This window comes from Candoia aspera, chromosome 3, assembly GCF_035149785.1.
Source record: "Candoia aspera isolate rCanAsp1 chromosome 3, rCanAsp1.hap2, whole genome shotgun sequence".
NCBI lineage: Eukaryota > Metazoa > Chordata > Lepidosauria > Squamata > Boidae > Candoia > Candoia aspera.
The window spans coordinates 67,735,461-67,757,782 of NC_086155.1; the positions used below are offsets into that span (position 1 = coordinate 67,735,461).

Below are 22,322 nucleotides of genomic sequence, written 5' to 3' on the forward strand. Positions count from 1 at the left end.
CCTCCAGCTTAATTTCATTCCCCATTTTCTCACCAGTCCTAGGGAGACAGGTTTCCGAGGCTCTTTGTATGGTACATTTCTCTTCTGTTCTTGGTCTTGCTATTACTATGGAGGGGCGGTAGTTGAACCTGGAATATGATTGTGCCCCTTCTCTGTATCCAGGTGATTTGGTCATTCCTAGGCATCCATACTACTTATCTCAAATTTGCCTCCTGAAATGGACACTGCTCCTTGTTCCTAACATACCTTTCACCTATTTGAGAGCTACTGGGGTTGGGTGACCGCAGTAAGCAAAATCCTATTATGATTAAAGCTCTTTTTACATGAAACCTCCATGACATTGCCATAGTTAAAGATCACCTAGCTTCAGAGTATAGCAGCCAGTGATGTCTGGGGGATGGGGGCCAAGGGGAAGCAGTGCTGCATGAACCTGACATAAGCTTGGCCCTGTAATGGTTGCCTATTCTAAAACACTACCAGACTCATGAGCAGGAATTCAAAGATATCTGATTTATTAAAGAATAGTATGCAGGATCACAGAGAAAGCTGAGAATGATGAAAGCACGCCAAATTCAAACTAAAAACCTTCAGTGCAAATGAAATCCCTCCCGCCGTAGAATCTTCTCAAGTTCACAATCCCAGATGCTCCTAACGGTCTCTGATGGTCTGCGGGAAAAGGCCTTGAACAGATAACATAACCCAAACACATTCCATTGTACTGATTTCACATACAGAGCATGGTACAAGGTCTCACAGCAGCTCTCTCCCAAACAGAAACGCGCGTCAGCGCCATGGCATGTGAAACGTTACGATGTATAAACTACATTGAATCAGTGAACATGACATACTGCCCCCCCAAAAATAAAGAATACATTAAGCAGCAGGCTTCAAAGGGTAAGCAAGGTGGAAATGGTTAACTAAATCAGGAGCGTTAACATGGGGGGCAGACACCCATTCAGGATGAGGAAAGTGTTTCCATCAGACCGGATACTGAAGGGTGCCTTGAAGCTTGTGAGAATCAATGATGTCCTTGACTTCAAAGTGTTGTTGGCCGTCAATCATAATTGGAGCAGGAGGAGGAGGTTGAGGGTGCCAACGCGGTGAGTGGTGCACAGGCTTAAGCAAGCTGCAATGGAAAACAGGGTGCAAGCGTTTCAAATTGTGAGGCAGTTCCAATTTAACAGTAACTGGATTGACAAGACGAACAATAGGAAAAGGACCGATGAATATGGGAGCAAGATTTTTAGAGGGTTGTGGTGATTTGATAAATTTAGTAGATAGATACACCTGATCCCCAACTTTGAAGTCGTGTTGTAAAGAGCAATGCTTATCAGCTTGAGACTTGTAAGCAGCCTGGGCGTCAGCTAAAGCTTGTTGAATTACTGGCCAGGAATCAGACAATTTAACAGCCCAGTCAGATGCAGAACATGTTAGGGAAGGGGGCTGTGGCAGTTCAGGGATGGGAACAAAGTCGTGACCAGAAACCATGCGAAAAGGGGTTTGTCCGGTACTTTGATGCACAGCATTGTTGTAAGCAACTTCAGCAAAAGGTAATAACTCCACCCAATCGTCCTGGTGGTAGTTAATGTATGCTCTAAGAAACTGTTCAAGAGTGGAGTTTAAAATCTCAGTAGAACTGTCAGTCTGGGGATGGGATAATGTGGACAGTGCTTGTTTGGTGCCAATCAATTTTAAAAATGATTTCCAAAACTGGGAAGTAAGCTGTGTCCCATGGTCACTGACCAAACGGGAGGGGCTACCGTGGAGGCGGTAGATATGGAGGAGAAATAGGCGCACCAATTGCGGGGCTGACGGGATGGATGCACATAGAATGAAATGCGCTTGCTTGGAGCAAAAATCTTTTACAACCCAAATGACAGTTTTCTTCTGACTGGGAGGAAGATCCACAATAAAATCCATAGAAATCTCGTCCCAGGGATGGGTAGGACTGGCCACTGGCTGTAAAAGCCCCTGTGGTTTCCTTCCTTTATGTTTTGACATGGCACAAACAGGACAGGAAGCAACATAGTCTTTAACGTCACGTCTTAAGGTTGGCCACCAAAATTGGCAGCGAACCAAATGCAAGGTTTTGACAAAACCAAAGTGTCCAGCAAGTTTATCATCATGGGAATGCTGCAAAACAGCAGCCCTCAACGTTTCAGGCAAATAAAGGCGATGTTCCACCCACGCCAGACCGTTTTCAAAAGAAACATTGTCTCTATTAGCTAGTAACCAAGTGTCAGATTTCAGTGCCTGGAGAAAGTCTTTCTGTAACTGACAAGGAACTTGCACTTTCCGCTTCCCAGGCTGGGCTGGGGGCAGGGTTGCCTGTGCATGGGTCTGGCTCCGAGTGACAGCAACCAAGCCCAGTTGTGGTTCAGTGAGAACAGTCCCAACCACATCTGTCACCTGGTCAAGGTCCTGGGGTAAACCTGACAAAGCATCGGCCAGAAAGTTTTTCTTTCCCAGGATAAATTTTAACTGGAAGTTAAAGCAAGTGAAAAACTGAGCCCAGCGAATTTGTTTAGGGCTGAGACGCCGGGGGGTGCGGAGGGCTTCCAAATTCCTGTGATCGGTCCAAACCTCGAAAGGGCATTTAGCGCTTTCAAGGAGGTGATGCCAGGTTTCCAAAGCGGCTTTTACAGCAAATGCCTCCTTTTCCCAAACATGCCAATGGCGTTCGGTTTCAGAAAATTTCCTGGACAGATAAGTGCAGGGTTTTAAGTGATTTTCAGAATCCCTCTGTAACAAAATAGCCCCAACTGAGGATTCAGAAGCATCAACTTGGACCACAAAGGGGCGTTCAGGATCAGGGTGCTGTAGAATAGGCTCAGCAGTGAAAAGGGTTTTCAACTTTTCAAATGCTGCCTAGCATTCAGGCGTCCAATTCAGCACAGCCCCAGGGTGTTTTACTTTGCATGTCTCCCCCAAGCCCTTGGTACAGAGTTAATCAGTGAGCGGCAAGGCAATCTCAGCGAACCCCTGGATAAATTGGCGATAATAATTACTGAACCCTAGGAAACTTTGTAATTGCCTCTGGGTGCGGGGACGTTCCCAACTTAAAATCGCCTGAATTTTTGCAGGGTCCGTTTCTATACCCTTGTCAGACACTCGATAGCCCAGATAATCAAGTTGGATTTTGTGAAATTCACATTTGGAAAGCTTTGCATAGAGTTTGGCATCTCTAAGTTTGCGTAACACCTGTTTGAGGAGGCGTTTGTGTTCCTCCTCAGTTTCAGTGTAAATAAGAACATCATCTAAGTAAACCAGAACCCCTTTAAACAAATGATCATGTGAAACTTCATTAATCAACTGCATGAAGACTCCGGGTGCCCCTGCTAACCCAAAAGGGAGGACTTTGTACTGAAACGATCCTAGTGGGCAATTAAAAGCAGTTTTCCACTCATCCCCAGCTCTTATGCAAATGTGGAAATAGGCTTCGCGAAGATCGAGCTTGGAGAAAATCTTGCCCGTTGACAAATGAGCTAACATGTCCTTCATGAGAGGGAGAGGGTACTTGTTGACAACAGAGACGGAATTTAACCCTCAATAGTCTGTACAGAGTCGAAGCATGCCATCTTTCTTTTCCCAGAATAACACAGGGGCCCCAACTGGGGAATTAGCAGGTTCAATAAATCCTCTTGACAGATTTTTGTCAATGAAGTCCCGTAATGCCTCAAGCTCCTTCTGAGTCATCGGATAAATTTTTGGCTTGGGCATTTGAGCATTAGGGACTAACTATTGCATGGTCAGTTTTCTGGTGGGGGGGGGGGTAACTGATCTTCTATCTCCCCAAAAACGTCTGCAAATTCTTGGTATTGAGCATGCAAGCCTTCTAATTGGGGTAAGTCAGGGCGCGGTGTGGCGATCGCTGCCCTTCCAACCCCTGCATGTGCAATCATCTCTGCTGTAGGAGCTTGGTAAAATCCATCTGTAAAAGTCACAGTTCTGTGCTCCCAGTTTATATATGGGCTTCGATAGGTCAACCATGGGATCCCCAGAATTACCAAGGGATTGCCAACAGGTGCTACAACGAATTTCAAAGTCTCACGGTGGCTGCCAATTTGCATTGCCACAGTTCCAGTGGAATGTGTCGCCGCCCCCCCCCCCTGCCGTTGAACCATCCAACTGTGTGAAGATCAAAGGATGCTGGAGGGGGAAACTAGGCAGTTCCAAAACAGCAACCAGATCAGGGTGAATTAAACACCTGGAACACCCAGAGTCAACTAAAGCCCATACCTCTGTAGTTTTTGTGCGGGAACCCAGTTTCACCTTTACTGCTAAAGTGGGACAGTCAGCACTCACCATAGCATCTTCGCGCCCATCTTCGTCCACCTGCCCAGTGGTGCCCTTCATGGCAGGTGGCTGGCATTTCCCGCCGGCTCCTTGTAGTCGTCTTCAGTCCCCCCGGAGAAGTATAGCACTTCTTCAGCATCGGCTGTCCCTTTGGCTGCTGTCATCCACCATGAGGGGGGGGGGGTGCGATTTGGCTGGCGGCTTCCCAGCTTGATCTCCTGCCTTGGCTTTTGGGCAATCAGCTGCCCGATGGCCCTCTTTTCCGCATCAAAGACACTGACCCCTCTTATAGCGCCACTCTCTCTCCTCATCCCAGGCTCTATTGCTTGGCCGGGCAGCAGTCGCAGCACTTCGGGGTCCCCTTATGGTGGCAGGAGGTTTTTCAGATTTTCTGGTTTGCATGAAGGTATGTTGAGTGTGCTCAGCCTTTGCGGCCAGGCAGATCCAGTTGTACAATGACTCTGGGTTGTCTCTACACAACGCCCACCATAGGACATCCCGGTTGAGTCCCTCTTTAAACCGTTCTATTAGGGTTGACTGAGACCAGTCAGGGATCTTCCCAGCTAGAGCCTTAAACTCTAGGGCGTAGCTAGCTACGGACATTTGGCCCTGGGTAAGATCTTTCAGTGCCTTCTTAGCTCTTGCCTTGGCCAGAGGATCTTCAAAATGCAGCTTTAACGCCCACATGAAATCATTGAAATAATCAAGTTCAGGGGATTCAGCCTCACTTAATTGAACATACCAGTCAGCCGCTCGGCCCTTCAACTTGGTGGCAATGGCAGTTATCTTAGCCTCTTCGGAAGGGAAGCATGCTCCAAACTGCCTCATATAACTTTTAGCATTAGTTAAAAGGAAAGATAACTTCGTTGGATCCCCATCAAATTTGACAGAAAAGTCTCTCACCCCCACTCCAGTTGGAGTGGAATCGGCAGCCACTTGAGTGGTTGGGCCCCAGGTTACAGTAGCTTTCCCTCTTCGGGGTGGGGACACTGGTGATTGAGCCCTGCGGGGTGGAGATTCATCCTGGAGCCGTCTCCGGCCCTGTTCCACTGGCGGTCTGGATAGGAGGATGGGGGATGGTTGCGGGAAGTTGGGATCTCCTCCGTGCCTCCCCTGCCCTTCCAGTGACAGAGACAGGTTTCTTAGCATGTACTCTATCGATTCTATTTTGGCTTCCATCACTCTTAGTTTCTCAGGGGTTTGAGAGTCCTCCCTCCCTTGCGTGTTCGGCTTTCTCTCTGTTGACACCGTAGTAGATTCTTCGTCTGGGGTTAGCGGGAGCCGATACTTCCAGGACGCCCCCGACGTCCCTGGCTGGGGTTCCCCTACTTCATCCAAGGTGATCAACTCTGCGAGCGATTCGCTGGGTGCCGGTTGCTCTGGCTCTTCCCCATCATCTGATTCCGCCACATCAGAATTGGAACTTGATTCATCCCGGGAGTCTGAAGGTTCTGGGGTGAGATTCAGTTCTCTGCTCTTGACCGTCAACTCAGGCATCAAGCTAGCTGTCTCCTCAAGTCCCCTGGTTGTGAGCTTGGACTCAGCCATCATTAACTATTTTCCCTCGCAAGAAACTGATCTTTGTAAGAGCTAACGGTACAACTTTGGGGATTCTCAGCTTTATGTAATGGTTGCCTATTCTAAAACACTACCAGACTCATGAGCAGGAATTCAAAGATATCTGATTTATTAAAGAATAGTATGCAGGATCACAGAGAAAGCTGAGAATGATGAAAGCACGCCAAATTCAAACTAAAAACCCTTGGTGCAAATGAAATCCCTCCCCCCGTAGAATCTTCTCAAGTTCACAATCCCAGGTACTCCTAACGGTCTCTGATGGTCTGTGGGAAAAGGCCTTGAACAGATAACATAACCCAAACACATTCCATTGTACTGATTTCACATACAGAGCATGGTACAAGGTCTCACAGCAGCTCCCTCCCAAACAGAAACGCGCGTCAGCGCCATGGCATGTGAAACGTTACGATGTATAAACTACATTGAATCAGTGAACATGACAGGCCCCTATTGTCTTTGATATTGCACACATACAGACAGGGCAGAGCTTTTGGTAGATCCTGCAGCCATCCCTGATTACCACTATTGCACTCTGCAACAATCTCAGTTTCAGAAGTGCTGCTTCACAATTTGAGCATATTCTTTGAGAAACTCTTTGAAAACTCTTGGTGGTTTTCAAGTGTAGCAGAATGAAAAAATCCTCACTCCTGTCCACTTCATTTTCTCCGCTTGTTATCAGCTAAGGTGGATAGAGAGTTTTGTACCATCTGGGGACACTAGCTGATATTTCTCCATGGCAAATCTGTTTTGGTAACCACCCAACTTCTAAGTATTTTTTGAACCATAACAATATATATGATGAAGCTTCAGGTTATAGGCAGGCTGCAGAAAGGCAACTTAAGTATAAAAGAAAGTTGTTTTAGATTGGAGTGGTAAGGCAACATCATCTGTAGTTTATGGATATAGTCTGCCAACTGTTTTTTATTTCATTGTAAAGATGAACACAGTAAAATTAATTATTGCTATTAAATTCCATGACCTTTAAGTAGGCTAATGTTGCAATTTTTCTGAGAGTATAATCTTTAACTAACAAGGACTTATTCCTGTTGTTTTTGAACTTTTAAGAAGCTAAATCTGATTGTATGCTAATATATGTTAGCCATGGTTCCACAGAACTGTCTAAAATTCTGTCCTTTTTATAATATTTTGGCATTTTAATATTGATTTCACTTGCCTTTTCTCATTTTATGCTCAGAAGCTATAGGCTCATGCGTGGCTATTATAATACATTCCATACGAGAAATTAATATACTGAGATTTGCTATCTGACATTAGAAAATTAGAGTAGTGATGTTAAGAATCTCCTGGCACCTTGAAATATTGTTTATAGAATAAGGTGGTACTTTTAATGAGAACTTATTTTATTAGACACTTTATACACATGCTGATGCGTATAGAGAAAACAAGATGTAGAGCCCAATGGTCATGAAATGCTCAGATATTCTGTGTAAGCCTTAAATGTATACACTTTCCTGATACAGGCAACTGATAAAAATGCAGTTAATTCTAGCTCTGTTAAGTTAATTAATAGCTGTGGTAGAGAGGAACCATTTTATTGATTGAAAAACCTAAATAAATAGAATCAGACATCTTGATGCATTTTAGTTCAACAATTATATTTAAATTAAAGTTCCTTTGTTGGATGAATGGCAAGTTTAGGGTTAGGATTACAGAGTTACTTGATCTGATATTTATATACATTTATTTATTTGTATACGTATCATGATATATGCATGTATGAATGGGCAGAACTGGCATCACAATAGTGTGAGGCTGTTTTCGTCATTTTACTTCTGTCATGATCCATAGCAATCACTGCTTAACATATGGATCTAGATTATCAATTCTGATACTGAGAATATTGTTATTTGGTTTTCCTGCATATACCTTTATCTTTAAATTAAACTGTATCTTTCTCTCAACAGATCTTTGTGTACACTTGTATGTAAATGGACATACTCTTCAGAAAATGGCTGGGATGATAGTTTTTGGAAGTTGATTGGATTAGAAGATCTGGTGGCAAATAAATATTCAAAAATAGGTAACCTATTGCATACTTTTTAACTGTAGGATTCAGTAAGAAATTTTAAGGCTAGATAAGAGCCTATTCAAATTTGTTTGTTTGTTTGATTTATATGGCTGCCCACCATAAGCAACTCTGAAAAGTAATATAATGGAAAGTCATGTTTACTATTATAACAATGTATTTTGGGGACTATTTAAGAAAAGAATTGTATCCCCAAACTACTTCTATTGCAATATTGGGTACTGTATTCTACAATTCGTTGTACAAAATTTCTGGAATCTTCCTACCTAAATTATGACAATGGATACTTCCTTTACACGTTCAGTGTGTCTGGCTAGAGTCTGCTTAAACTTTTTGTTCTTCGTTTTGTTTTGTGTTTTTGGCTTTTCTTTTGCCAAAGTCTGATGTAGATGTAACTGGTAAATTATGCTTGAATTAAGAAAATGGGAAGTTAATGTGTATAATATGACTTCTTCTGGCATAACGTTTTTAATCTGCAAGTATAATTTAACTGATTTTTAGATCTGTTTTTGAGTGGATTTTAGGAAGCATTAAATTTGCTCAAGGCAGCCTACATAGAGCTCACTCCTGTTTTCACCACAACAACCCTGTGAGGTTGGCCTGAGAGAAAGTGACTGGCCCAAGGGCATGTTGTAAGCTTTTGTGGGGTGGAGTAGAATCGGGGTCTCCCTACTCCAGTATCTTAATCACTACATTATATTGTCCCTGTAATAAAGCAATGTAAAGGTAGATTCATTTAAAACAGGGTCTGGGAAAAGAAAAGAAAACATCCAATATTTATTCAGGAAAAAATAATGAAAAGAGAGGTCTAATAGACACTTAAATTTGTAATTGTAGGTCTTGTGAATTTCAGGTAGGGACTATCATAGAGAAGGCCCATTTGCTGTGTGTCACAAGATCACACATTGTCAATTTTGCAACCACAACAGATGACTAAGTTTTGGTGACTGAACAGCAAGTGTAGCAATACTATCAAGAATCAAGATGGATAAACTTAACATTGAGAGACTGGAATATTTGGTCTGTCCGTCCTTTTTCAGTGAACAAATATATTTAATTTAAGGAAGCTATTCAAATACTAAAATTGTAGTTGACAGAGGTATCTGCAGAAGGAGAGGCAAGGGAGGAGTAAACAATGAAAGCCCCGATCCTGTGGACACTCTGACAGCTGATACCCTAATCCAGTTTGCACAGAAATGCTCTTGGGCAGTCAAAAGATAAATCAAGGAATTTCTAGCCACTATGTATACCATTTTGAAGGGAAAGTCAGGATACAACCATGATAGGTAAAGGTAAAGGTTTCCCTTGACATTAAGTCCAGTTGTGTCCAACTCTAGGGGGCGGTGCTCATCTCTGTTTCAAAGCCGAAGAGCCGGCGTTTGTCCGTAGACACTTCCGTGGTCATGTGGCCAGCATGACTACACAGAACGCCGTTACCTGCCCGCCAAAGTGGTGCCTATTAATCTACTCACATTAGCATGTTTTCGAACTGCTAGGTTGGCAGGAGCTGGGACTAGCAACGGGAGCTCACCCCGTCACGCGGATTCGAACCGCCGACCTTCCGATCGGCAAGCTCAGCAGCTCAGCAGTTTAACCCGCAGCGCCACCGCGTCCCTTACCATGATACATCGATAAATATTTTCCTTGACTTTCATCAACCATGTAGTGACATAATTATGTGATCCACAGATTATTCAGTCAGCATAGTACAGCAGGATATTTGATTTGGGCTGGTATACTTTCTGCTGTTTCTAGTAAAAAAAAACGATTTTAAAAATGTGATTAGACTGATGTAATTAACATGCTTTGTGAACTGAACTGTAGTTAGTTTACCAATTTAAGCCAAAGTTTAATGAGAGCGTTAATCTCATTAACTGCACAATACTTAAAATGGATTTCCATTTAAGACTATAATGCTCATTTAGCAAATTTTTCCAGGATAATTTTAATCAATTTTCCTTGTTCACTTAATGGGCTTTTAATGGCTATGCTAAGCAGCCATGACATGAATGGGAACATTAGCATACATTAAAAAAAAATATTTTAAGATATCCTTCATAGTTAATCATTTGGATTTTCTTTTCCAGCCATAGTAGTGTAATTTGCTAAAATAAATGGAAATCAGAAGATACTGGTAATAAATGTATGAAGTTTTCTAATATTCAATAACTTTTGTACGCTATTTCTTTTGTACACATTGTGTTGAAACGTTTTGTATAGATTGTTGTGCACTTCGTGTACCACTAATAAAGAACAACATAGTAAACCTGCGTAAGGTGAGAAGAACAAATTTGGATGCTTCAGCACACTTTGTCTTAAAAGTGAAGAGAAAACATTGTTTGCATAATATAGTTCCTGCCTTAGAAGTTGTAGGTGGGTCTTAAGATTGGTTACAAAGGCATGGTGATAGCTTTATCCATGAGAATGTACTGTCCAAGTTTTTCATGAAGGATCTTGGCCTATGTGTTGAGTCCAGCTTGTCATGCTGTCCCATCCTCCCTCTGGGATATAAGGTAGGAATCTTGTTTCCTGTGTTTGTTCACTTAGAATCAAGATGTGCTTGACCTACTTTTCTGCATTCCAAAAGTGGAAAGAACAACAAATTCCCTGCTGGAAGTATGAACAATGACTGTTAGGCAGGAATCCCTTAAATGCTTCTGGCTCCATGAAGTAACTCTTGAGCACCAAGTTACTTCTATGGGAGAACTTAAGTTTTAGTTGTATCCTCTGATGTCATCTAGTATAGTGTTTCTTAATTGTGTTCCATGGAACATCAGCATTCTCTGAATGACATCTTATTAACATGTTCCTTGAGTTGTTTCCAAGACTGAAGCAAACATTTTTGTGGATTTTGGATCTATTCAGTTTCAAGAATTAAATGAGTACTCACCATAATGGAAGAGAAGATATTGGCAGATCTCTCCTCAGATGTTACATTGAAACTGTTAAATTAAAAAGTAATCATGGGAAGCTTTTGGATGAAGGTTCATCAAAAATATGAGCTTTTAAGTGAAAAGCTTACTATTCTTTTCCTTCAACATATCTTTGTGAGAGTGGGTTTTCAATATTTATTGTTACCAAGACCAAATACTGAAGTGTTATGTTAATTCTTTCTTCAATAAATTTGATTCCAATCATTATCAAAATATATAATACGTAAGCTCATACAGCCAATTACAATTTACACGCTATTTATGATATGTAAGGTAAATTAAGATATTATTAAAATATAAAATATTTCAATTTTTTATTCCCCCCCCTTTTTTTAAAGAAACAGTCATAGGTATTCCTTATTAAAAAGTTTAATGCTTTAACAATGATCTTGCCAATTGGGGAAGAATTTGGACTTTGAACAGATCTATTAACCCCCAGCAGAAGGCAACTGAAAGCTTCAGTGCTGGAGCAAAAACACAGAAATTCTCCTTGTGATAGCCTTGGGGGTTTTGACCCTCTCCTTTTTTTCCTTTTTTGCAACATTCTAGATGCTCTTAAATGCTTGGTCTTTCAGTGTTTTTTCCCCCTCTGCTTAAATGCAATCCTGATAGCAATTACCTTTTGGCAATTATTTCTTTCAAAGCTAAAGGAATACTACTTATACTATAAGTAGTAAATAAATGTTTTAGCAGAAATTTGAGCTCCCTAATGGCCAAGTCGCCCTACAGAGGAGAATTTTTTTTCAACTTAAATAATTTATGAAGCTCAGGCTAGGGATTGAATACAATATTTATATCATTCATTTCAAGGACAAGGAAAGCACTTTCCATTTTAAATTACTAAACCTGCATGTGCGAATAAGAAATTCCTTCATATAGTTGATAGTTTGATACAGTGAAACTAAGCAACAATTGTACAGTGTGAAAATTAGAAATATGTATTTTTCAGATAATTTTTCTACCGTTGGCTAAAATTGTAAATGTATAAACAAATGTGAGCAATAGATTATAATAGTCTTTATGCTAACTCCGATTTTTGTATTCTGCAAGTTCATCTTACTTTGCCTGTCAACATAGAATGTTCTGGCAGATTTTTTTCCTACTACAACTTCATTGCAAAAATTTGTGCAGGTGTGTGTGTGCAGAATGAGTACAACATACGAGTCATTCATAATGGCTGTATATATTCTATACAGAACTTGAGAACAAATAGTTGGATGAAATGGCAAAACAGATTCAAATTGTCTTTTTCTCCAGTTGCCACAGTACAGCATCTTTGGTATTCCCTAAGGGCGCAGAGTTCAGTTGGTGATTCTGTTCTCTTATTGAGGCCTCCTGTGATTCAGCTCCCTTTCTAGATGGATCACCAATCATTCAGAGAGGCTTTCTGGGGCTCAATAATAATGCATCAGGGAGCAGATAAAATTTTAAAAGCTTGTGTAATGGCCTGCTTGAATAACCATTGGATGTCATGTTGTATGGCTAAGTTGTTACAGGAGAATTGCGATATGCTGGATTTCTATTCACATGCACTTTATGTGTTCTATTTTCATTTGGCATTATCTAACATCATCACTCAATATTTTTAGTTTGTTTGGAAGAATCAGTCTAGTTCAGACATTCGTGGAACTGCTCAAGGGGGGAAAAAATCACACTCCTGTGTAGTTGAGATTAAAGTACAATTACTTAAGAAGAAACAGTGAGTAAGTAGTTTGCCATTGCTTTCTTCTGGGATGTTTTCAACTTCTTACCCTTACCTACAGCCCTAGGATTCTTTATTATCTCCCATCCAAGTACCCCGGTTTAATTTTTTTCAAGGTCAGCCAAGATCTCTAGGTGCTGCTATTTACTTTGATAAGATAACATACAGACACAAAAATAAAAATAATTACCGAGTTTAAAAAAAAGTAAAAATGAGTAAATTAAAATATAAATAAAAAAGGTGTCAAGAGGAAATGTTGGGAATAGGTGAAATCTGGCAAGAGCCAATCCTGTAAGTATTGGTTCTGCTTTGGCTCTGTTTGCCTTTCTCACACAAAGAGGATACGGCATGGATGAAACCATGCTATCTTACATCTAGAAATGGCTGTTATTAGGCATCAGCCTTAACTGATTTCTTTTTGATAAATGTAGAGAGGAAGGGAGTTGAGCTTGACAGAAATATGCAAGACCTGTTAGCTGGGCAAAAGGGGATGAAACATTCTTAAGTCCTGGGAAACAAGATAATATTCAGAAGGGGCTCAGGCAAATGCCTCCCCAATTCACTGAAGTTTAAGGAGAAGTTACAGGACAATCAGACTTGCAAGATTCTGTTATTATAACCAATACCAATAAAATGTAGTTCTGATCTTCCTGCTTCCATTTTCTTTCTCTCCCTCTCCCTCTCCCCCTGCCCTGTCCCCTAGTTACTGATGGCTAGCTATGATCTCAATCTCATATAACTTGAGCAGCTACATCCTAACTTTTTTCGATTGTTGACTTTCTTAAAATAAAAATCCTTTGTTATTTATCCACACCCAAGACTGCATGTGGTTTGGAAACACCAATTAAAAACAGTTTTTAAAAGTTTATTTTGAAGAGGGGGGAGTTCCTACCCCATCCAGATTCCAAGTGAGAGGGGCAGCTCCACTTCAAGGGCAGGTGGTGGCAATGAAATTACATGCTTTGGTAGAACTCTTTCATCATGGGGAATAGATATCCAGATGTCAAGTGAAAGGGATGTTAGGGTAGAAATCCTAGGAAGGGATCTGGTAGGTTGATGTGGGTTCTGGTAATAGATAGTCCCCTTCTACAATGGATGCTCAGGTTAAGAGTCTTTAAAACATGACCCCGATTGCATGTAACTGAGATCGGACCTGAATTGCTTGAAGGAATTTAGAGTGATAACAGTCACCTAAATAATTAGGAGAAAAGGATTTGCATTGTATATTCCATATCAGCTTATGGAATGGAGCAAGAGTCTTAATTAGGAACTTCGTTTCTCTTATGGTTTGTTATTAGTTTTTGGATGAAAGTCCAGAATTGTTGTTCCCTAGACTTAAATCAGCTAGTTAGTATTTCTACTGGAGTTCTATTCTTGCAAGCCATACAGGTAGTCCTCATTTAACAACCATTTGTTTAGCAATCAACCGGAGTTACAATGGCATTGAAAAAACCAACTTATGACCGTCCCTCACACTTATAACCGTTGCAGCATCCCTGCGGTCATGTGATTGCGATTCAGGCTCTTGGCAATGATTGCACATTTATGATGGTTGCAGCATCCTATGGTCACATGATCACCATGCTTGACCTTCCCAACCAGCTTCCAGCAAGCAAAACCAACAGGGAACTACGTGATTTGCTTAACTACCGCCACAAAAATGGTTGTAAAATTGGGTCTGGATTCACTTAATGACTGCATTGCTTAGTGACCTAAATTCTGATCCCAATTGTGGTCATTAAGTGAGGACTGCCTGTATTAATTAGATTTTGTTTTCTAATATCCATTTGTAGGAAGGAATAGCCAACCTTTCCTGGACTTATGAATGTGCCCACTCCTGCCTTAATGCTTTGACACTGAGGCTCCTTCTTGTGATTGTAAAGCTAGGCTTACTTGGAAGCCTGACTGTCAGAATGGTGCTGGGATTCCCTAAGCGCCAGATAGGTAGGTAGGAAGGTAGGTAGAAATAAATGTTGGAAACTGGCATGGGACAAAGGCAAAGTGACAGTCTCCAATATCTTTATTTCCAAGAGTACATATTGCACAGTACCTCTGCTGTGCTAATTTTTTTTCTCACCCATGCCCAAATTTTAAGCAATTTATTAAGTGACATTGTTCTAATAATGAAAAATACATAATGCATAAATATTTTGTGAGAAATTGACATTTTAAACCATTGTCTCTTCTAACAATCAACACAAAACAAATACCAGGTTTGAACTGATGTTAAAACTTTAAAGATTACAATCAGCACTGTTAAATGGACCAGGGTTGCACTGTGAACCAGCACTAAAAAAAATTAGTGACACACCATTAAATTTATACAACCCTGGAGTGAACCATATATAATCTGACACAATATGATACTGATCAAATGGGCTAACTTACAGAATGCATCCAAAATCCGGGACGCATGACTCCTGTGGAATTGAAATTTGGCAAATTTTATAAAACATTTTATAAAACATTTAATATGTTTAACAGATAAAAAAATTATAAAACATTTTATGATATCAAAAATTATCATAAAAAGTTTTATGACATAATACAAAATGTCATAAAACATTTCCTGTGGTCAACTGATGTTTGACTGTGCTATACAGTTCAATATAAATGACATGGACTATTTTCAAGTAAGATACATCTCTCAATATCTCCCTGAATTTCTAAGAACTTTCCCAGTGAAGACAGTATGTTAGATGCTCTGCCATTGTTGAAGGCACTGAGGAATCTGGCAAGGAAGTATCTTTAAAACAGTGACCCAACAGGTCACGGGTTGTCTAGTTTACAAATAAAAGTAGGATTTTGAAATGAGACCAGAAGTGAACTGTGTGCTGGTATAGATGCCATAATTCTGGAGTAATATGATCATACTGGCTGGATACAACCAGTATTCTTACTGCCTTATTTATATTAACTCAAGTTTCTGGAACATCTTCAGGAGCAGCCCCATGAATAACCTATTGTAATAATCTACTCAAGATTACTACAGCATGGATTAATTGGCTCACCAACTCACACTGCTTAAAAGGGACTTTGTACCACAGAGGGATATTTGTGTCTCTAACGACCAAGGTCTACCTAGAAACACATCATTCTGCATGGAATCATCTTGCAGTTCAGATGTTTTATGGGTGCCCTGTCTTTCCTTGTTAAATGTACTGGAGTGATAGATTTATTTATTTAGCTGACAGATAATTGCATTTTCTTGATTATTTCTCTGTAACACACGTAGGTTCACTACACGTACCTGTGGCTTGAATTCACATTTCCTTGCGGTGCTTAAGAGATTTATAGCATGCTAGTATATAGAATATCAGGGACGCGGTGGCGCTGCGGGTTAAACCGCTGAGCTGTCGATCGGAAGGTCGGCGGTTCGAAACCGCGCGGTGGGGTGAGCTCCCGTTGTTAATCCCAGCTCCTGCACACCAAGCAGTTCGAAAACATGCAAATGTGAGTAGATTAATTGGTACCGCTTCGGCGGGAAGGTAACGGCGTTCCGTGAGTCATGCTGGCCACATGACCCGGAAGTGTCCTATGGACAACGCCGGCTCCAAGGCTTAGAAACGGAGATGAGCACCGCCCCCTAGAGTCGGACTCGACTGGACTTTACGTCAAGGGAAACCTTTACCTTTACCTAGTATATAGAATATAATCATTTGCTCTAACAGCAAAGAGAATCATACGGAGTGTGTTTATGTATGTATATACATACACACACACATACACATACACTCATAAGAATGCACATTCCTTACATCATGTGCAATCACTTGTGTGTAAATGTGCACACCTTCCTTGCTGCTTTTGTTAAGGTTGAATAGTAATGATTTCCAAAAACTATCTATGCTATTTGTGGTTGGCAGCGTAGGCACGATTCTGCCATTTGTTCTCTGGGGCAAGGTCAAACTTTCCAACAGTTTGGGAAGTGGGCCCAGAAGGGAAAATAGTCTAAGAAATTTCAGCTCAGTACTTCCCAGAGCCCTCCTGCTCCAATTCCCCCTTATTTTCATGTTTCTTTTTTAAAGTAAAACTTATATAGCCAAGTTTTGATAATACAAGTTGAAACCATTCTTAGAACGTGGGGTTTACTTGCCAATATGAAATAAGAACTTTGAGGTAGTTTAGTCATATAGAGAGAATGAATTAGGACACATTGCAGAACAAATACATAGAGAAATACTGAAATAATTGAGACTGAAAAACTTGTGGCTGGATGGAGTCAAAATTCTCAAAAAGAAAAGAGTGGAGAAGTTCGTAGAACAAAATGCCATCTACAATTGATGCATGGATGTATAGAAGCAAGGGGGAAAGTGGAAAAGATGAAATGTGTGTCCTCAAATTGTGAAACAGATTCTCTCCTCTTGTATTTGTGTTGCAACATCATACACAAGTATGCAGGGGGTGGAGCTTGTGTCAGGATACCATGATGGATATCTCATCATTTGGAACTGTTGACTTTTGGAGAATGCTCCTGAGGCAGGTATGGAGAAGCAAGATGAATGGTGTTGGTATAAACTAGATTTAGGTGTATTTGTTTCTTCTTTTTACTCCATGCTCTAATTTCTTCAGCTATTTATTTCTTATCTCTTTTCTACACTTGCAGAATGCTGCTTACCCCAAAAAGTAACGGTTATGTATGTGAGTTTTTTAAAGGTGAGAATGAAATCGCTTGTCTCTCGGATGCCTTCTACTCCCCTTCCCAGCCTTAGTTCTGAAAAAGAAACCAATATTAAAAAAAACCCATGTCAAAATTCTATTATTTTGCCACCGTATTTTGGTAGAGATATCTCAAGAAACTGGAACTAGGGTGCTAAAGAGTGCAAAGGTCCTTGGCTGCCCATCTCTGCTTATCCCACATCTGACCGTAATAAATCAGAACCAAGTTTAAGACTTTGATTGTGGTCCTATAATATACCTACTATATATTTTCACTGAGAAGGGTTGCTCATAGTCAGTGAGGTTTACACTAGGGTGAACTCCTTTCAATTTTTCCCATAGAGGCCACTTTAACTTAACAAGCAAGCTATTCTCCTCTTCAGATTCTTTTGGGGTGCAGCCAATTTTAGTTCCATGTTAATGGAATGACAAGTTAAAAGCATCACTTGAATAAGTGGACGTGTCATGGCTGAATCAGCCGGACCCCTTTGCAGGATTTTTCTTTTGTTGTTTTTAAAGGCAAGTGAATATTAAAGTGTCTCATGTTATTTAGTATTAAGATGGCTTTGGGCCCTGTGATTTACTTGCTCAGGTTAACTAAAGATGTAGTGTTGCCCGGCTCATGTTTTATGTCTGGTAAATAACTGGTTACTGTGGCAACTGCCTGGGAAGGTGGGAGGTCATTGGTATTATAGTACCTACGTTTTCTTTAAACAAAACACAAGCCAAGCAAATTCCTCAGCCAGACTTTAGGCAAGAATAAAGGAAAAGGAAACATTTCAGACAGCTTTTTCCTTTGGTAAACTTTTTACTTCACAGGGTGAAAGAAATCTTTCAAAAATTGAGATGTCAGTCATGAAAAATAGATGCCATAAGTGAAGGCTCCACTGTAAGAAGGCCTCTGTCTCAAACAACTGTCTGAATGAGAAACAAATAGTTATTTACCTACAGTTTATTATATATCTAAGTTAAGATTATTTTAGATGTCTGTGCTGGAGAATCACTCCTAAAATACTAAAATGACTTCTAATTGAAGTTTGCTTTTATACTGAGTTTGTTTTTCTTTGTCCTGCAGACAGACCTATTCTGCATATTATACAGATTTTATGGTATAATTTTTCTGGTAACCCAATGTAAGCTCAAACTGTTGGGAATGATAGCATTGCTTGGGCTGTGTTCATCTTCTTCTCTGGAAATAAAACATGCACTGGGGAGAATGATTCCTTCTCCTTGCTTGCTGACTACATGTATTGGTAGAAAAGCCTCCATATGTTTAGCAAAATTGGTTGGATGTGTATATTACTTTTATTTGCTGTCTTGAATCTTAAAGACAGTATGATCATAACGTCAATTCTTATTTTTTGCTAAAATGCCTGAGGATCAGGACCAGGAGAGGGGAGTATGCTGTATATACCTTCCAGGTTTATGATTTGGAAAAGTTAAAAAAAAAATACTGGGATTTTCCCCCCTCTTATATTAATATTTAAGAGACCTTGAATATCATATGCCAATGGGAAATCCATTTATGAGAGCCAGTTTGGTTGAGTGGTTAAGGCAACAGGGTAGAAACCAGGAGACTGTGAGTTCTATTCCCACCTTAGAATTGAAAGCTGGCTGGGTGATTTTAGGCCAGTCACTCTCTCTCAGCCCTAGGAAGAAGGCAATGACAAACCACTTCTGAAAAACCTTGCCAAGAAAACTGCAGGGACTTGTCCAGGCAGTCACCAAGAATCAGGCACAATTGAATGGATAAAAAAAAACCCCATTTATAAAGAAATGTACAAAACTATCTTTTTTACAACTTTGATCAATGTTTCTTAAACTTTTTTTTTCTCTCAGGACTCCTTTCCACTATTAAAAATTAGGGAGGATCTCAAAAGAGCTTTGTATGTGTTTTATTTATCCATATTTACCATATTAAAAATTAAAATTGATGCGTTTGCTGCCACTACCACTTTTCACAATTGTTTGATGGGATTTTAATGTTACATGATTTTTCAACACAAGCTGGCAAATAATTTTAATTTTGCAGGCCTCTGAGAGGGTTTTGGGGGACCCCCCCAGTGGTCCTTGGACCACACTTCGAAAAGACTTCTTATTCCTTTGGCCCAGTTTGTTTGTCCTTATTAATATCTTATATATGTATGTTTTAAAACAAACTGCAGCATTATTTCCATTTGCTAAATAAAAAGAAGGTTGTCTCAGTGTAGAGACATAGAGAAGTGGGGATTGTTTCAGCATTGTAAGCATTTGATATTTTTTCCTCGTTTTTGCTCAGGAAATGAAGTTCTCCCTCCAGGAACTCCAGTTGGAAACGGATTAACATCAGAAGCTGCAAAAGATCTTGGCCTTTCTAAGGGAATTGCTGTAGCCGCCTCTCTTATTGATGCACATGCTGGAGGACTAGGTATTCTATGATATAACAGTTGGTTTTGCCATGAAAGTGCTTGAGCTGTAAAGACTGCATCATTGTGTAGGATCATTCTGTATTTTAGGTTAGATCAACCAAATAGATATAGTGATCTCATGTACATTCTACAGGGAGCTGCCTTTGAAGAAAACTTAGAAGCTCCCATTGGTCAAAATATGGCAGCCCATCTGCTAGCAGCATTACACTTACGCTGTGGTCACTGCACATACAGGTTGTTCCAATTCAGAGAGTTAATTATCACCTTTATGTGGTACCTACAGAATTGTCTTTCCTGCCCAGATTTAGTTTGTCCTGTGTGATCTCTGAGGGAGGGCTTGCTGAGGGTCACTATCCCATGAAAAATGAGGGTGATGGTTGCTCAACCAATGGTCCTTTTCAGTAGTCCTCCCAGTCCTGTGGAGCATCTTGGCTCCTGAGATAAGGAATGCTGCTAACCTCTTGGCTTACAATAAAACGTAGAAAACATGTCCGTTCTATAGAGTGTATGGATGTTGATGATACTAGGACTATCTTAGCTTAGTGAGATTAGACTGATAGATTGCTGCTTCTACTGGTTGTTGTTTTTCTTGATTGTAAACCACCTCAGGTCCTTTTGTGGAAGTGAGTAGGTTATAGACGATTGTATAAATAAATAACCTATTAAATAAGACTGATGGCAGGAAAGGCATTGAAGAAACTATTAAGAGGGAAAAAGATTTATTAATTTTATTACATCAATTTGTTTATAACCTCATGAAAGACTGTAGGCAGCCTACATCTTGTACAACCCAATAAAACAATACACCACACAGAAACAACATCCATAAATAACATCTTACATCTCTAATTATATGGCATCTTCTGCTCTGAGAGTTCTATAAAAAGTTTTGCGGAAGAGGAAATGAAAGAAGTATAGTATTAATAAGCTATGCTAGACAATATAGCTAATAGATTGAGGAAAATTTGAGAATATCCTGTCTACATTATAGTTCTTCAGAGCAATCCCATTGCTACAGTTGTCTATTCCTGTGATATTGCTCTATAATGGCACTCAAATTTCCATCTTCTGTTTGATTATAATACATTGACAGTGAATACGTTGTACGGTGCAAATGTTTTCCTTGTTAGGATGTACATGTGTTTCTGAAATAATGGGGGAAAAACAGATTGTTCCACTGTGTCATTTGCTTCATAAACTTTAGTTTCAGTACATTCTTCAGCTTGTATCCAGTACAAATACAACCTGAAACAGATTTTTTTCCCCTCCTTCCACTGCCTCACTTGACTCCAGATCTGATCTGGCATAAGAAGCAGATTTAGTCTGTGCAGTGAAAATCCTGTTGTACCAGCAGATGTCTGTTTCCATACATTACAGATCTTCATCTATAAACTACAGTTTCATAGCCATGCTCATTTCATGCCTAATAATTTGATAACATGTTGCTCCTAGAAATATCATGATGGTCAAATGAAAAATTTAATCTGCTTTGAAATAGAAATAATTCATTAGGGCAAATTTTACTTACTTACTTACTTATTTATTTATCAGATTTTTATCACTGACCATCTCCCCCACATGGGGGACCCTGGGCGGTTCACAGTAAAAACAATTTAAAATTCAATAAAATTATAAATAATACTAATATTCCAATAAATATAAAATACAATATAAAATACAATAAAATCCAAATAAGGGCAGATCAATTCAGCCCATAAGGGATAAGGCTGGTCCCTGCAGGGCTAGGGAACTAACCAGCCCCAGGAATGGCTCTTCCTCTCCCCACTCCAAGCATGATGACAGAACCAGGTTTTCAGCTGTTTTCTGAAGTCCAGAAGAGAGGGGGCCAACCGTATTTCCGGGGGAAGGATGTTCCAAAGGGCGGGAGCTACTGCAGAGAAGGCTTGCCTCCTGGACCCCGCCAGATGGAATTCTCTTGCAGACGGGGTCCGTAGCATGCCCTCTCTGCATGACCGGGTGGGACGGGTTGATGGGAGTGAGACGGTCCCTTAGGTAACCTGGACCCATGCCATGTAGAGCTTTAAAGGTGATAAGCAACACCTTGAATTGAACCTGGAAGCAAACTGGCACCCAATACAGCTCGCAGAGCAGTGCAGTTATATGTGCTGATCTTGAAGCACCGAAAATCATCCGCGTAGCCGCATTTTGGACCAGCTGTAGCTTCCAGATACTCTTCAAGGGTAGCTCCATGTAGAGCGCATTACAGTAGTCTATATGGGAGATGGCATGAGTGACCAGGGCACGAGTGACCGTTTGAAGGGCCTCTCGCTCCAGGAAGGGGCATAACTGGTGCACAACACGAAGTTGCGCAAAGGCCCTTCTGGCCATGACTGCCACCTGCTCTTCGAGCAGGAGTCGTGAGTCCACGAGGACCCCCAAGTTACGCACTGGGTCTGTCTGGGGCAGTGCAACCCCATCCAGAACTAAAGATGGCAAATTCCTGGGAACTGAGGCGCCATTAACCCACACCCACCCCGTCTTACCAGGGTTCAGCTGAAGCCTGTTGTTCCCCATCCAGACCCCAACAGCCCCCAGGCACCTGGAAAGGGCAGCCACAGCATCACTTACTTCCCCCGGGATGGAAATCTATAGCTGGGTATCATCAGCATATTGATGATACCTCAGCCCATGGAGATGGATGATCTCACCCAGTGGTTTCACATAGATATTAAAAAGGA

General features: G+C 40.6%; 1 protein-coding gene across 4 annotated transcripts in view; it reads left to right on the top strand.

The window, feature by feature from the left end:
• Window positions 1–22,322, top strand: part of FGGY (FGGY carbohydrate kinase domain containing) — a 206,512-nt gene that overhangs the window by 69,515 nt on the left and 114,675 nt on the right. For all 4 annotated transcript variants that reach the window (XR_010067580.1, XR_010067581.1, XM_063298028.1 and 1 more), the window contains exons 6-7: window positions 7,800–7,915; window positions 19,494–19,622. Coding sequence is in view for 2 of the 4 variants with exons in the window: in XM_063298028.1 (XP_063154098.1) it covers window positions 7,800–7,915; window positions 19,494–19,622 (245 nt within the window). In the remaining 2 variants the exon portion in view is untranslated. The remainder of the gene's footprint in view (window positions 1–7,799; window positions 7,916–19,493; window positions 19,623–22,322) is intronic.